At 37.0% G+C, this 18,483-nt stretch overlaps 1 protein-coding gene across 1 annotated transcript in view; it reads left to right on the forward strand.

The window, feature by feature from the left end:
• The first annotated feature begins 1,655 nt into the window (after positions 1-1,655).
• LOC150079336 (uncharacterized) overlaps positions 1,656-18,483 on the forward strand; it is a 283,854-nt gene continuing 267,026 nt past the window's right edge. The window contains exons 1-3 of the mRNA XM_090383035.1: positions 1,656-1,659; positions 1,911-1,979; positions 9,813-10,054. Coding sequence (XP_090239161.1) covers positions 1,656-1,659; positions 1,911-1,979; positions 9,813-10,054 — 315 coding nt within the window. The remainder of the gene's footprint in view (positions 1,660-1,910; positions 1,980-9,812; positions 10,055-18,483) is intronic.

The following is an 18,483-nucleotide window of genomic DNA, read 5'->3' on the forward strand; positions in this document are numbered from 1 at the left end:
AATCCCCCTCCACCTACAGCACTATCTTAAAATAGGGCTAGTTTTTGGTATTAGAAAAGTTAACTTCTTGCTTGTTATTTTTTGATTTTCAGATACAAACAAAGGAAAGACAATTTCCCAATTTTGAGTATATGATACAGTAGATGCCCCTCCTCTCTCCCATCATAAATAAACATTAAAGTTATTTTTTTCTAAGGTTAACTAGATTAATTCCTTGCTTAAAATATCATCAGTAGTTATATTTTTCTCTGATTAACATTTAAAAAAATATTTTAGATAATTTTATTTATAATGTTGATAACACTGTATTCATACCTTTTTATTCCATTCTAGCCTCAAAAGAAGGAATTGATGCAGCTCCCGAAATGTCAGGCATCCCCCTTACCCCGGATGATCATTTGTAACATTCTCCAATGGAACTTGTTGTAATGAATTTCCATGCACATTCATTGTTTCCTCATGCAAATATGCAGCTTCAGATTTTTAATCTACTTGCAGTGAAAAACCACTCCACTTTTAGAACTTTTTCTTCCAATTTGAAGAAGCAAAACCAGATATTTTTTTCAAGCTACCTTCATTGGAGGCTGATTAATTCAGTCATAGTGAGAAGAAAGCCCAAAAATGTCTATGCTCTTTTCCATCCAGATTGATTTCATTCCCACGTCAAAAAAGTCAGCAGTGAAAGTGTTAAGATATTGCTTTTTGTTCATAACAAATATCATGCCCTTTGTACATTATATATTCTAAAAAATACAATGGATGGTGTGTAATGGTGAAGTTTCAGAGATGATAAATTTACAAACCAGTACTGTTCCTTCCCTAGAGAAAATAAAAAGGATTGTATCACATTGACGCAAACATAAGAAAAAATTATATGGACCACTATAAAAGAGTTCTTAACCAAAAATCTGTTTATAAAAAGGTCTCATATCATCATGATTTTAAGCCATATACTTTAAAAATAGTCAAACAAGCATTCATTCCATATGTTTGTCAAAATTGCGTTACATTAGCAATCAATTTCGACTTTACTGCGACATGAGACTACACCTTTTAGATACAAATAAAATTAAATTTTCGATTGCTGTGTAAAGGGTAACATTAAAAACAAAAATTGGCATATTAATACATCAACTTAATGTAAATGAATTTGCATGTATTTTATCTCTAATTTTCTGAATTTTATCTCTGCTAGGTTACATTTAAAAACCAAAGTTTACATTAAAATGAACTTTTCTTAATTGGATTGCCTGATTTTGTTTGCTATTGTGGCTGATTTTTTTGGGGTGGGGGAAGTTAGATATTTACAATTTTCTGAACTGAAAATCTTATGGGTAGCAGAAACCTAATGCAATAACCTAATAACCATTTGTTTTTGATATATATAACCTCTGTATTGTTATAGTATTTTGGTCTTCTCAAATCAGACTTGTTAGGCCAGTAGTGCACACACGAAATTTGTGATGGAAAATAAATTTTATTTTCCAGACTTTCTTCACCTTTAAAAATTTGGAATCAAATTTAAATCCATAATTATTATTTATATATAGTTAACACCTCAACATATTTTCATATTCCATAGGCATATAATTTTACGTTACCAAGTTGGAACTGACATAGAATTTCGATCTTCTCAAGTTCGAAGAGGATCAGTAATGGGCAAGTTTTTCTTTTTGTAAATTTCAGAGTATTACTAAGTGTGTCCAATAGATAAATTCTAATAAAAGATGTCTCAAAGATTAAAAACAAAACAAAACAAAACAAAACAATATTAGCTTGAAAAAGACATAAAATTGAATTATGTCACTTTTCAACTCCATTTTAGCTATTTTGTATGTAAAAGATAAAGGTCTTCATTTTTTTCTCAGGCATAGAATTAATAAATCTAAAACTAATGATTTCGTTTTCAGGACTAGACACCCTATTTCCTTACTCTTACCGACGTGAAATATGTAGTAAAAGATTAAAGTTATATATTGGTATGTATAAAGTTTAACTATTTAAATAAATTTATAAAATTGTTATGGCTCTCCTTATTTTTGTTAATGAAAATTGTGCCTTATTGCTGAAAATTTTTAATTATGAAATGTTAATACAAACTCTTATGTTCAGCCCTCCAGAATATATATTTTCATTTATATTCTGGATTGCTGAGGCTACAAGAGTTTACATACTTTATTGCAACTGTTTTAATGCAATCAATTTAGCAGCTGTAGCTTTTGTGTTGCCAATTTACTAGCATATGCTTTTTTTGTGGCTGAATACAGGCTCATTCTCACAGTGTACTAAACAGTATACATTACATTAGCACCACTGGTCCATCTACATACCTGCTCATAAAATAAAAATTATGTAAAAGTAATAAATAAAAATGAATTGTATAGTTTAAAATTTAAAAAAAGGTAGCTAATTTAAATACATTTTATTAGTGTAAGTAGTGGCAAATGTTACTAGGAAACAAGCTTATATGGCATCAGCCAAAAAAAAATCCCCAAAAACTCCATCCCCCTCTAATAACTTATCCAATCCTTCCTTAAATTTATTCAAACCACCTACGTCCACAACACTAGACGGAAGATGCTCCAATCGATTACACTTGGCTGTTGAAAGCAAATTTTTGCATATTTGTCATGCCATCATACTTTTTCAGTTTAAATGTTTGTCCACTTATGCGTATGCCATCCAAGAAAGAATAAGGATACCATTAGTATTTAGTGTACTTAACCCATGTAAATGTTGCAGGTTATAATGCAAAGAACAAGCCATGCATTGCTTGCCCCAACAACATTAGTCCTAAGGCTGAAGTAATGTTATTGGTGTATCCCATGGGCCTGAACTACTGGTACCACCTCTACCAGTTGCCATTGAGCATGTGCCATCAGATCCAGAATCTGACATTTGTAGTTTAGAAAATAATATAAACTATTCTGACAAAGAAATTCACAACTCTGGTCAACAGCTGTTTACCTGTAGAGCTTTTAGGATCAAGGCTGAAATACAAGAATCTGTTGGCCCCAGGAACAATCTTTTCACGGTGTAAACATTGTGAAAAAGATTATTGTGTGACACAGAGCAAAACGGAAGACATAATAAATAATGACAGGTTTAATACTAATTGTAAAACATATATTAAATACATACAGTATAAAAGCTTTCTGTTATTATGGCAACCTTCATCAGTCAAACTGACAATTAAGAGTGTGGAACATGAGGGCGTGTACTGCCAGTTATATATGAAATTGCGTGTTTAATTGTTTAATATTGAAGCCTGTGGCCGTGATATATGTGAACATTGCCAACATTTGTCATTCATCAAAATGGTTGTTTCAATAATAGGGTGGACACAATATCCACTGCTTCTGTTGACTGAGGTATTAGAGCATATGATGTTCAACGACTCCAACCAGGCGCATCGTCGGTAGTGGCGGGATCTATCTATATTCATGACATTGCGGTGCGGGTCAATGTCGTGGCAGGTTGACCAGAAGTGTTTGGCAATGGCCGAGCGGATGGCTCTTTCGTGTTCTGAAAGACGTTTGCTGAGTTGTCTCCCAGTTTTCCAAATGTAGCAGCTAGTGCAGTCATGGAAAGAGATGTAGTAGACTAGACCACTTTGTAGTAAAGTGAGACCCAGTATTTTCACTCTAGAGATGAGGGATCGCAACTTTCTGCCTGGGAGCTGTACACACTTTATCCCATGTGATTTTAGGACCTTAGAAACCTGTTGTGTTAGGTTTGGATAGTATGGGACAAAGGCGCTCTCAGTTGAGTCATTACCTTGGATGTTCCTGTTGGTCGCTATGTGGTCATGTCTCTGTAGGTCACACCTGTCAAGGGTACTGGTGGGATAAACACACCTCGCAAGATCCACCTTGACTTTAGCAATCTCGGTGTGCTTCTCATCTACAAAACTAGAGTGGGTCCAGGCACAGGTTAACAAGGTCCATGCAGTGCCAAGAAGATGGCTGCATGCATGTGCTGACTGAAAGTTGGTAAATTGGCCAGCACACATTGGTTTATGGACGACAGTTGTCTTCAAGCTCATGCCCTCGCTTCAGACAAGCGTGCTTAAATATGGTAGGGTTGTTATTGTTGTTATTTGGTTTTTAGGAGCATTAGCAACTAAGGCCATATTGCTCCGGGAATATGCGGTGGTCATTCCTGACCTTTCCAGATCCTCCGTATTTGGTGGTGACGGGCTCAAACCACGGTCTAATCAAGAAGCGTGTGCTACGCACTGGCTACAGAGGCGCCTATATGGTAGGGTATTGTGTTATTCTAGTTCGATGGTGAATTTTATAAAAGGCAACAAAGAATTGAGGTAGTCTAAGAGCCGGTCGCCCAAATCTCTGTGGATAACCACAAACTCATCATCCACACTCTTAACTATCAGTTTGACTGATGAAGTTTACCATAACAACTGAAAGCTTTTGTACTGTATGTATTTAATATATGTTTTACAATTAGTATTAAACCTGTCATTATTTATTCTGTCTTCCATTTCGCTCTGTGTCACATAATAATCCACAATAATAATGAATCCAGAGTACACAGGCCTCTTTATTAATATTGTGAAAAATAATTATTTTTATTCAAAGAGGATGCAGTGTATTGTAACATGCACAATATATCCTCGATAAATGATATATAATGGAAACAAGTATGCATCCATTCCTATAGCCTATTTGACACACTTAAAAGAAAACTACTATGAAAATATTAAGCAACTTTAGGAAAAAAATTAGTACATGTATCATGGTTGGCTGGTGTGTAGTTATTGGTCTGCTACTCAGCCAACAGTACAGTTACACAAAAATGCCTTGCTTTCTGTGCAGTTGGGATAATTGAGTAGGAAGTGAATATTGGGAAAAGAAAGTATGGACATCAAGACAGTCTTTGCTTCCAGGTTCAAGAAAATTAAAGATGCGTTACTAGTAGATTGAAACAAATACTGTTACCTTCTCTGCATATAAAGCTAGATTTAATAGAACAGTTTGTTGAAGTCTTGAATAAAGAAGGAAATTGTTTCAAGTATGTTTGCGCTAAATTCCAATCACTTATATATGAAAAAAAAAAAGCAGGAATTTTTGTTGGTGCTCAAATCTTGCAGATTTGAGGTTCAACAAAACGCTGCTAGACTGTATTTGAAAAATCCATGAATCAGTCTGAAAGAGATCCTTGGGCTGGCTTTAAAAATATGCAATTATTTGGGGAACAATAAATAAACAATAAAAATAGTATGCAATTGTTTGGGGGTTGTGAGTGACACACTGGGGAGCAGAAAACTGGGCTGCAATATGAATGTTAAGGTGCACTTCTTGCACTCTCATCTCAATTATTTCTCAGAAAATAAGAGAGTTTAAGTGGGGTTTAAGTTTAATTTTAAATACTTTAGCAAGGGAGAAAGATTCCATGCATATAAAAAAAATAGAAGATATGGAATGTCAGTTTGATGGTTGACTACTATTGGAAAAGAGGAACAGCCACTAAAACTAGCTGCCTGGGGAAGTCAAAAAGGTGCAAGCTCATCTCAGTTTAGTGCATAAGAAATCCATTTTCTAGCCATCTATGCTTGATAGGACGTACTCTTTGATATTTGTTTTTACATTTTTTTTTCAGTGTTTTATATAAAAATATCCTCTTTGCAAAATCTGAAAAATACAAAAGAAACCAGCAGCACCTCCACCAATATTCAAATTTTTTTTTTTTATTTCTTAAAAATTCTGAGGTGATAGAACAAATTACAAGTAACTTTCGAAATTCCCAATTAAAAATGTAGTTCAGGTTACTTATCAGCAGAAAAACAATAGAAAACCTTTTCTTAAAATGTTACTAGAGAGACCTGTTATTAGAGGAGATGGACTGATGATGCAGATGTTTTTTTTTTTTTTTTTTGTTTGCTGATACTGTATAAGTTTGCTTCTTTGCATCATTTGTCACTAATACTGATTTCTTAACTTTGTATTTCTTTAGAGTTAAATGTACGGTTTGATTAACGTACAGGCCTAAATCAAGGTTTTACTGTTATACCCACAATGTCAGTAGTCTTATTAGCTAAAAAAACTTCCTATCTTCAAAAACAGGTGATGCAAAGCAAGAGAAATTGAAACTAAAAACCAAAGCCCTATAGAAAATTCACACAGGTGCATGGTGCACATTTTGTATACAGGTGGGGAACTGTAAAGTATTTTTTACAGCTGTACCTCTCTAATTAAAAATAATTACTGATGTGAGTAGAAACTAAAACCATACTGGGAGAATACTAAATTCATATCTGATAGAGGGTTAAACTGATCATTTACATTATTGACATTCTGTTTTTAATAGAAGAAGTAACTTTTATCCTTCAAACCTTTTAAGGATCTCTCCTGTGTTCAATCCCAGATTTTTAAACAGAACTTCAAATACTTACATCTGGCTAACCTGGATACCCTTCATACTTTAATATCCCTCGGAGTGTTATTGCACTAAATTTCTGGCATTTTATTACTGTTTTTTCCAGGCATCAGTTATAGTTGGTAGTATTAGCATTAGCATTAGTAGAGGCATATGATGCAAGAAAGCAAGCTTATACAGCATCAGCCAAAAAAAAAAAAAAACTTCCACTTCACCACTCTGTTCATTCGAAATACCTGTACAGCTGAGCCTTAAATTTATTTAGGCTATCAACTTCCACAACAAGGGATGGAAGTCTGTTCCACCAACCAACTACCTGCTGGCTAAAGGCAAATTTCCGCACAACTATCCTACATCTGTCTTTCCTCAATTTGAATTTATGCCCTCTCAGGTGATTATTCTGAGCAAGAGGCAGAATCCCATCAGCATTGAGCATGCTCAAACCATTCAAGGCTTTATACACCTTTATCAGATCACCTCGCAGGTGCCTAGTCTCCAGACACTGTAATTTGCAAAACTTAAGCCTTTCTTCTTAAGAGCAACCCTTTGTCCCGATCACTAATCTTGTTGCCCTTCTCTGTACTCGTTCCAACAGCTCTACACCCTTCTTAAAATGAGGCCTCCAGACATGTATACAGTACTCAAGGTGTGGCTTGACCATTGCCTTATACAAGGGGATAATCATCTCCTTATCCCTGCTAGAAAAATTCCTGTATATCATTGAAAAGACACCGTGAGCTACTCGTGCAGACCATCTGCACTGCTCAAAAAACTTCATATCTGCCTGCACAATTACCCCCAGGTCCTTTTCATTCTCTACCACTGTTAGTGTGGTACCACCGAGTTGATACGTTACTCTGGGATTACTGCTTCCCATATGTAGTACTTTACATTTGTCAATGTTAAACTTTATTTGCCACCTCTCAGCCCATCTGTTCAACTTTTCTAGATCCTGTTGCAGCAGTGTACTGTCATTAGTGTCATTAACAACCCTGCCAACCTTCATATCGTCTGAACACCTGGACATTAAACTTGATATACCATCATCAATTAGGGCGCCTCCGTAGCGAGGTGGGAAGGAGCAGCAGTGCGTAGCACACGCTTCTTGATTAGACCGGGGTTCGAGCCCGTCGCCACCAAATACGGAGGATGCGGAAAGGTCAAGGGAATGACCACCGCATATTCCCGGAGCAATATGGCCTTAGTTGCTAATGCTCCTAAAAACCAAATAACAAACAAACAAACCATCATCAATATCATTTTTAAATACAGAAAACAAAAATGGACCCAACACGGAACCCTAAGGGACTCCACTAATAACATTAGTTCACGACAAGCAGTGTCCATTGATTACCACTTAACCATCCCTTTATCCATAGCAGCAATTTGCCACCAGTGCCACACTATTCCAATTTGTGCAGCAGTCTTCCATGTGCAACAGTATCAAAGGCCTTTCTAAGATCCAAATATATATTATATCAAAGTAATTCTTTGCATCCAGTTTCTTTGTGACTACATCATAATATCCAATCAAATTTGTCAGATAAGACTTCTCCTTAACAAACCCATGCTGTGTCCCAGCTATAACTGAAGTCTTGTCTAGATGATCCAGCACTGCTTCTTTAACCAGTGCCTCCAATAATTTCCCAGGAACAGAAGTTAAACTAACAGGTCTATAATTACTTATGTTGCCCTTTGATCCTCCTTTGTGAATTGGGGTCACATTTGCACATCTCCAGTCCATGGGTACTTCCCCTGAGTCCAATTAAGCTCTCATAATTATGGCTAAGTGTTTGCTTACTTCCTTTGCCGCCTCCTTTAATATAACTGAATAGATTCCATCCACCCCAGGTGCCTTTCTTATGTTTATATTCAACAACTCCACTTTACTCTCAGTTATTACAAGATTATCTAGTTTACTGCCAGAGTTGAATACACCTCTGGCATTTCCCTTGCTGGATGACTCCTCATGTGTGAATGTAGATGCAAAATATTCATTTAGTTTGTTAGTTACCTAAGCAGGATCATCAACAGTTGAACCATTGATATCAAGTGGACTAACCCGATTCATCCCTTCCTTCTAGAGTTTACATAAGTAAAGAACTCTTTGCTGTTTTTCTTTGCATCCTTTCCAAAGATTTCTCGTAATCTGTCTTCGCCTGCCTAACGTCCTTTGTAACTTGGTTACAGATGAACTTATATCTATCATAGGCTTCTGTGTCACATGTTAATTTATATGTATCCCATGCATTTTTCTTTTCTCCCATATGTCTCATTAGTTCATCTGACATCCGTTTAGGCCTAAACCTTGAACAATATTTCTTTGTTGGTATGAAAAGTCTAGTAGCTTCCAAGATAAGTTCTTTGAATGCTTCCCATTTTGAATTTGCTGTTGGTAACATTATCAGTTGGTCCCACTGTATAGAATTTAAATACTGTCTCAGACCACCGTAGTCACCTTTAAAAAAGCAAAAACCCTTCCCTTTACCCTTGATGGTAGTTACCTCTTTGAGTAAATCCCACTTCAGCACACTGTGATCACTGCCGCCTAGTGGTTCCTTTATCTGCAGATTCTTGATGCATGAAGAATCACTACTGATAATCAGATCAATTAGTTCATTTTCAAAGCTTATTAATTAGTTCCTTTCTTAAAAAAATAAACAATTAGCAATAATAATAATAATAATAATAATAAGCAGCAAAAGAAATCACTTATTTCTTTTGGCTCAAGAAAATAAGCTTAATTTCTAAAAGTATCTTATTTATTAGTCAGTCACTTTATTTCACAAAAGTAACACTTCCATTAAATCATCTGCTACTACATTCTGTATCAAATTAGTTAATAGTTTGCATTAATTTTGTGTAGAGTGCAATGCTAACATCCTTCACCTTTTCGTCTTCTTTTCTTCATCTTAGCCCTCTTCATTTTTGCTTATTATCTCTAGTTCAGCCTCTTATCTACACCAACAACAATTAATCAGTATTGATGCAATTGTTCTTTGTTTAATGTTTGTGCACGCTGAACGTACTGGAAGTTGTTGCTAATATACTGAAGAATAATATAATGGGTGGAAGTAAAAAGTGAAAATTCATTATTTTTTAGCATTTCTTATGGTTTTTACAGCATTCATGCACTTTTTAATATTAATTTGGCTCTAATGATAGATATAAATCTGTTTTTAATTTTCTCAGTTATTATTGAAATGGACTTTTCATGCATTTATATGTATTTGTTAAATGTGTTTCTCTATCACAATAAATCCCATACATCACAACAAGAATTGTTAAATATTATCACAATGATATTTTTTAATAATTACAATGTTTAATAGTTTTAGTACTATCTTCTGTTTAAAACATCTTCACTGTTTTTTCTGATTTATTTTTTCTTATAAATGTTTGTGTTGCCTTATTAGATCCCACAGAAATACAAGATCTTCTGAAATCAGACTATCTGTCAGTTTATTTTCCAGAAAATAAAGTAATAGGTGCTTATTCAGTCATAATGGATACTGTTAAATATAATAATAAGCAATGCTTATTAGTAAATGTAAACTGTTGGATGACATTGAATAATTGTTGGTGGGGATCTTCAGGAACTACTTATGTATCTATGAACCTTGAAACTCTATATAGCAGACATCATGATGAAATTAAGGTATGTTTCAGTATATATTTAATATATATTCATATATCTTTAGTTTGGTTTCCATAAGATACAGTTTGTTATTTGGTTTTTAGGAACATTAGCAACTAAGGCCATGTTGCTCCGGGGATATGCTGTGGTCATTCCCTGACCTTTCCGCATCCTCCGTATTTGGTGGTCACGGATTTGAACCCCGGTCTAATCAAGAAGTGTGTGCTACGCACTGCTGCTCCTGCCCACCTGGCTATGGAGCACCCATAAGATACAGCAGTTCTCATTCTTAGCGATAAAAATTTCACTTCTAGTGATATTAGTCCTACATTTAATGATTTTACAGAATACATAAGTTCTGAGATAATCATTCAAAGGCATATTTTTAATTCAGATGGAAAAACTACTTGAAAGAACACTTCATTGCATTCTTGGGCTGAAAAGAATATTAAATTAATTTTTAATATAATCTTGTATTCAATTAATTTAATTTGTATGATTAATCCATCAGTAATTTCTAAATTAAACATTGTATTTTCATATAAGAATGCCACAAAGTGTCCTTCTTTCAAGAAATGCATAAGATTTTTACTTTTGTTAACATTTGTGCTGAATGATAAAATTGAGTTCAGCCACTCCCAGGATAATGTAATACTCGACTTGAGGAAATTCGACTTTACATAAGTTTTTCCGACCAGTGCAAATTTAAAAAAAAATCGTGGAAATGTATTTTGCTTCCCATAGGAATAAATGGAGGTATTGTGAAAATATCATAATGTGAACCTAATAACGCAATTTTTTTTTTTTTTTTTTGGTAATTCGTTCGAAGATCTCAGAAGTTGAAATTTTTGCTGTATAACTAAGCTATTTATCTTTCTAAAAGGTAATTTTTATAATGGAAATTGCACTACACTTTCATTGTTAACATATGTTCTGTTATAAGAATCAATTTTGAACCCCTTTGTGATATTTTTCTAAAACACATTTCTGGAGGTCACTACTATAAAACAATAAAAACAATTTGTATGTTCTGCAGAACGCAACCCTTAAATAAGTCTGGCAGTGGCTGTACTTTTTCTGTATTATATAAAAGTAGGCACTGCTAGATTGATGTACTGTTACATACCGTAAATAACAGTAATGTACAATAGAATAAAGTAACATTATTTGCAAAACTCATTTTTATGCTATTTTAAAAATTGTAGTGTGCAGCATCTGCAAAAAAATGGGGGGGGGGGAGCCAATGCTTACCATTTCCTTGTTCATCTCTTGTAGCAGTTTATCTAGTTCTTCCTTGAATTTATTCAAACTAACCTCCTCTACAATGGGATACTTGTTCAAATAATCAAACACCCTCTGCCTAAAGAGAAATTTTATGCCCATCCAATCTGCAATCATCCTTCGCCAATTTGAATTTATGCTCCCCCACCCACACGGGTGTACTCTAAGCAGGAGGAAGAATTCCATCAGCATTGAGCTTACTCAATCCATTCAAGGCCTTAAATACCTCAATCAGATCTCCATGCATTGGCCTAGTCTCTGGACACTGCAGTAGCAAAAATGAAGCTTTTCCTGGCAAGAACACCCTTTTGCGCATCGCACCAGTTGTTGCTCTTCTTTGCACTTGCTCCAACAGGTCCATGTTCTTCTTAAACTAAGGCTTCAAAACCTATGTGCAGTACTCTAGATGTGGCCTAAACATTGCCTTATATAATGAAATAATCATCTCCTTATCCCTGCTGGCAAAATTCTTGTATGTCATTGATAAATAGTAATCCTGGGTAACCCCCATGTGCAAGCACATGGTGGGTGACCACCCAGGTGTGAACCAACATAAACAGGGGTCAAGGTGTGGCACCCACACCACATGAAGGAATGCCGACCCTCTGTATTACCAGGCAATACTAGGTGGTAGGTAACTCTCATCAAGCAGTGCAATACCACCACTTTGCTTATTGGTTGAACCCATGTTTAGTCTCCAGAGCCAAGTTCTGGTCAAACCTTCCCCATCTCTTCCATCATGCAGTGTGACTGATGTCTTTTGAGGTTATGATGGACATCATGGTGAGATCCAAACTTCCTTACATTTTGAGGATACAGCTCTGAAACGGTGTTCGCAGGCTGGCCGCTAGTTAGTACACTGGACCGAACCTATTGGTAACTCTCTAGGAGGCTTCCAGATCAGCTAGTGTATAATCTTGCTACCTCTACTCTGCCAGATAGTGAATGGAGGAAGTCCGAGTAGTATGTATGCGGGGGACATTGTTGAGGCCATGTTATGCCAAGAATTTGGGTATATTCTTACCATGTATATAATATTGGTGTAAACACACCATACCATGTGTACCATGGTATGGTGTGTTTATGTTACTCACAAAAAAATTGAGTTACTCCACGAATTGTCAAACTAATAGAGTAAGCTTAACTTCGAAAAGATTTAACCCTTCCAAACAATTCCTAGTTCATTTCACAAATATACCTGATCTTAGTTCTAATCTCAATGATGTCCTTTTCACTTGCAGCCTGCCAAACCCCATGTACTTTTTCTGACAGAATTTCAGTTATTGGTTGATTCAACCACTGCTCATCTCAGTTGCCAAAATTATTTGCTGTATGATTCCTTTTGTCTCAGAGGTGGTACTAATGCATATTCTCTGTCAGAGACTTGGTAATTTGGAATCTCCTCTTTTCAACCTTTTATGGCATAAAATATCTGTACCTTATTCTGTCAAATTCATCGGTTGTCTCTACCATTCTCCCAACTCCACTAATCGCTTGGAGCTCATTGACTTCCTCTCTTTGCAAATTGACTTTATCCAATACAACTTTCCTAACAGTGAGGTAATTTTCCTTGGTGATTGTTCACAACTCTAGCTGGCTTTCTCTAGTCACACAGACCCAGCTGATCAAGATGTTGAGGCTTTTGCAATTACTAATGACCTCACACAGATTGTTCATTTACCTACCAGAATACTGGACATTCCTAACCATACAGCCAACACCTTACAACTTTGTTGTACACATTGCACTAATGATATTAAGAGTAGGAGACCAGCGGAATTACTTAACAAAGTACAGGTCACTGTTGAAAAAAAGCCGTGAATTAGGGTTGAATTTGAAAGTGTCTACAATTCTGCCCAGACACGATAGGAGGGAATATATGATGAGAGCCTTGTTGATCAATTTGGCCATGGAGAGCTTGTGCAAGGCTCAAGGGGTAGAATTTTTCTCAGCCTGGTCTGTCCTTGTTAACAGGAGAGACTGCTTCTACAAGGATGGGATACACTTAAATAGAAAGAGTGAGAGAATATTTGCTGATGCTATCGAAACAGTGTTAGATGGGTCAGAAAACTTCTAGCTTGGGGGGATACATGGAGTAATAGATTAACAGTAGCTGCTGGCAGAAGTGAAAGTGATTCTTGCACTGCTTCTGTTGGAATGAGCAGCAGCCTGGAAAACAAGATGCAGGATATTTCAGAGACTACTGGGAGTCACTGCGGTACAAATAAACACATGGGTCCTGTTAGGGTAGCTAAGAATAGAAACAGGTGCATGTATACTTGCATGTACACCAATGCCAGGAATTTGGTAAGTAAATTTGATGAATTTGAGATGTTGGTCAAAACATCAAAGGCAGATATTATTGGGATATCAGAGATGTGGTGTCACACAGATATAAGGAATGCAGAACTGGAATTTGGGGAGTACAATGTGTACAGGAAGGTTTGTTGTTTGTTTGTTTGTTTGTTGTTTTGGTTTTTTTTTAGGAGCATTAGCAACTAAGGCCATATTGCTCTGGGGATATGCGGTGGTCATTCCCTGACCTTTCCGCATCCTCCGTATTTGGTGGTCATGGGCTTGAACCCCTGTCTAATCAAGAAGCGTGTGCTACGCACTGCTGATCATGCCCACCTGGCTATGAAGGCGCCTGCACAGGAAGGATAGACAGGATAGGAAGGGAGGGAGGAGGGGTTATGCTATTAAGAAACCCATAAAATCCAAGGAAGTACAGCCATTCGACATCGCTGGACAGTGCAGTGTTGAGTCAGTTTGGTGTGACACAAGCACTGGGAGATCAAAATTGAGAGTAGGAGTGTGTTATAGGCCTAATGACTCTGATGAGTATAATAAAAGCTGTACAGGGAAATAGAGTGGGCCAGTAAATCAGAGAGTCTTATAATGGGGGATTTTAATTTCCGGGATATTGACTGGAATTTGTGGGTTGGACATTCACACACACTAGCAAGGCTTTTGTGGATTTATTGGGTAATTGTTTTCTACATCAGCATGTTTGGGAGGCAACTAAATGGAGTAAAACTCTTGATATGATTATCAGTAGTGATTCTTCATGCATTAAGAATCTGCAGATAAAGGAACCACTAGGTGGCAGTGATCACAATGTGCTGAAGTGGGATTTACTCAAAGACGTAACTGCCATCAAGGGCAAAGGGAAGGGTTTTTGCTTTTGTAAAGGTGACTACGGAGGTCTGAGACTATTTAAATTCCATACGGTGGGACCAACTGATGATGTTACCAACGGCAAATTCAAAATGGAAAGCATTCAAAGAATTAATCTTGGAAGCTACTAGGCTTTACATACCAACTAAGAAATATTGTTCAAGGCCTAAATGGGTGTCAGATGAACTAATGAGACATGTGGCAGAAAAGAAATATATCATCAAAGTTTCTTGGGGCGACCGACTAACTGGTTAAAACAAATTTATTAAAATAAAAATTTTATATACATAAGATAAAACAGAAATAAAATAAGATAAAAGCGTTAAAATACAATAAGATAAAAGCGTTAAAATACAATAAGATAAAAAAGTTAAAATACAATAAGATAAAATATATATAATAAATGCGTTAAAATACTTGGAAGCTTTCGAATCAATGTGCCTCTTCATCAGCTAGCCTGTGAATGGTGTACTTCAGTATATATTGATGGTTACAATAGTTAGCTGGGCATGATCATGTATCACGAGTCTGGTGTCAGTAAAGCAGAATTACATACACGTGATGATTGCCAGCGCTCATCGCACTGCAGTACAGTGTATTCTATAATAATACCCCTCATCTGATTCATAGTACTATTATTGGTGGCTATGTGTATTGTTTCAAGCCATGAGTGCTGGCGGTAATCACGTGAATAGTCGACGATTTCAATATCCCATTGGGGATGAAGATTATGCTGCTCAACCCAATAATGTTCGGTGAATGTGGAGCTTTCAAAATTAGCAGTTTACAGAGCCACCTCTCTGAACTCAGAAACCTGATCTTTCAATCTTCTACCAGACTGACCTACATAACAACCCCCACAATGTGGATATGGTATATGGAACCACTGTGTAGGAAAGGAGGAACAGGTGTTTTAACCTTAGAAATTATAGATTATAATTTCCTCCCCGGAAGTTGCACACAAGGTGAGCGGACGCACTTCGTCAGGGCTCCTCAGTTAAGTGGATTGGTTAACTGTTGATTATTGCTTTTAAATATTTGATTTATTTAGATATTGTTGGAATATTTTGTTATAGGTTTTCCTGTAACAGTTTGATTTTAATAATATTATAGATATAATTTTTTAAAGTTAATTTTCATTGATATTTAGCTAATTTTAGAATGGTAGTTACGAGATCTGCCTTAAACACGTCACAGGGTATCGTGACTCAAAACATCGAAGGCAGATATTGTTGGGATATCAGAGACGTGGTGTCATACAGATATAAGGGATGCGGAACTGCAATTTGGGGAGTACAACGTCTACAGAAAGGATAGACAGGATAGGAAGGGGGGAGGTGTTATGCTATTAGTTAAGAAACACATAAAAACCAAGGAAGTGAAGCCAGTTGACATCGCTGGACAGTGCAGTGTGGAGTCAGTTTGGTGTGACATAAACATTGGGAGATCAAAATTGAGAGTAGGAGTGTGCTATAGGCCTAATGACTCTGATGAGTATAATAAGGAACTGTACAGGGAAATAGAGTGGGCCAGTAAATCAGAGTGTCTTATAATGGGAGATTTTAATTTCCCAGATATTGACTGGATTTTGGGGGCTGGTTACTCACACACTAGCAGGGCTTTTGTGGATTTATTGGATGATTGTTTTCTACATCAGCATGTTCGGGAGGCAACTAGAGGGAGTAATACTCTTGATTTGATTATCAGCAGTGATTCTTCATGCATTAAGAATCTGCAGATAAATGAACCACTAGGTGGCAGTGATCACAGTGTGCTGAAGTGGGATTTACTCAAAGAGGTAACTACCATTAGGGGTAAAGGGAAGGGTTACTGCTTCCGTAAAGGCGACTACGATGGACTGAGACAGTATTTAAATTCTATACAGTGGGACCAACTGATGATGTTACCAACAGCAAATTCAAAATGGGAAGCATTCAAAGAACTTACCTTGGAAGCTACTAGGCTTTACATACCAACTAAGAAATATTGTTCAAGGTTTAGGCCAAAATGGGTGTCAGATGAACTAATGAGGCATATGGCAGAGAAGAAAAATGCATGGGATACATACAAATTAACACATGACACAGAAGCCTATGATAGATACAAGTTGATATGCAACCAAGTTACAAAGGAGGTTAGGCAGGCGAAGGCAGATTACGAGAAATCCTTGGCAAGGGATGCAAAGAAAAACAGCAAAGAGTTCTTTACTTATGTAAACTCTAGAAGGAAGGGGATGAATCAGATTGGTCCACTTGATATTGATGGGTCAAGTGTTGATGATCCTGCTCAGGTAGCTAACAAACTAAATGAATATTTTGCATCGACATTCACACATGAGGAGTTATTCAGCGAGGGGAATGCCAGAGGTGTATTCAACTCTAGCAGTAAGCTACAGAATCTTGAAATAACTGGGAGTAAAGTGGAGGAGAAACTGTTGAAGATAAACACAAGAAAGGCACCTGGGGGTGGATGGGATCTATCCAGTTATATTAAAGGAGGCAGCAAAGGAAGTAAGCAAACCCTTAGCCATAATTATGAGAGCTTCCTTGTACTCAGGGGAGGTACCCATAGACTAGAAATGTGCAAATGTGACCCCAATTCACAAAGGAGGATCAAAGGCTGACACAAGTAATTATAGACCTGTGAGCTTAACTTCTGTTCCAGGAAAATTAATGGAGGCACTGGTTAAAGAAGCACTGCAGGATCATTTAGACAAGACTTCAGTTATAGCTCAGACACAGCATGGTTTTGTTAAGTTGAAGTCTTGCCTGACCAACTTGATTGGATACTATGATGCAGTCACAAAAGAACTGGATGCAGGGAATAACTTTGATATTATATACTTGGATCTTAGAAAGGCTTTTGATACTGTTGCACATGGAAGACTGCTACACAAATTGGAGCATTGTGCCATTGGAGGCAAATTGCTGCTATGGATAAAGGGGTGGTTGAGGGGGAGAAGACAGAGAGTCGTAATCAATGGACACTGCTTATCGTGGGCTAATGTTATTAGTGGAGTCCCCAGGGTTCAGTATTGGGTCCATTATTGTTTTCTGTATTTATAAATGATATTGATGATGGTATATCGGGCTTAATGTCCAAGTTTGCAGTCGATACAAAGGTTGGCAGGGTTGTCAAGGACACTACTGACACTATGCTGCTGCAACAGGATCTGGAAAGGGCTGAGAGGTGGCAAATGAAGTTTAACACTGACAAATGTAAAGTACTACACATGGGAAACAGCAACCCCACAGCAACGTATCAACTCTGTGGTACAACACTGACAGTGGTAGAGAATGAAAGGGACTTGGGGGTGGTTGTGCAGGCAGATATGAAGTTCTCTGAGCAGTGCAGACGGGCTGCAAGAGTAGCTCATGGAGTATTGTCTACGATATACAGGAATTTTTCCAGCAGGGATAAGGAGGTGATTATTCCATTGTATAAGGCGATGGTCAGGCCACACCTAGAGTACTGTATACAGGTCTGGAGGCCTCATTTCAAGAAGGATGTAGAGCTGCTGGAACGAGTACAGAGAAGGGCAACAAGATTAGTGAATGGAACAAAGGGGTGCTCTTACGAAGAAAGGCTTAAGTTTTGCAAATTACAGTGTCTGGAGACTAGGCACCAGCGAGGTGATCTGATAGAGGTGTATAAAGCCTTGAATGGTTTAAGCATGCTCAATGCTGATGGGATTCTTCCTCTAGCTCAGAAAAATCACCTGAGAGGGCATAAATTCAAATTGAGGAAAGACAGATGTAGGATAGACATGCGGAAATTTGCCTTTAGCCAGCGGGTGGTTGGTTGGTGGAACAGACTTCCATCCCTTGTGGTGGAGGTTGATAGCCTAAATAAGTTTAAGGCTCAGCTGGACAGGTATTTTGAACGAACAGAGGGGTGAAGTGGAAGTGGTTTTTTTTTTTTTTTTTTTGGCTGATGCTGCATAAGCTTGCTTTCTTGCATCAAATGCCTCTACTAATTCTAATGCTAATGCT

The sequence above is a fragment of the Mastigoproctus giganteus genome, chromosome 10 (assembly GCF_048544385.1).
Source record: "Mastigoproctus giganteus isolate SK-2022 chromosome 10, ASM4854438v1, whole genome shotgun sequence".
Lineage (NCBI taxonomy): Eukaryota > Metazoa > Arthropoda > Arachnida > Uropygi > Thelyphonidae > Mastigoproctus > Mastigoproctus giganteus.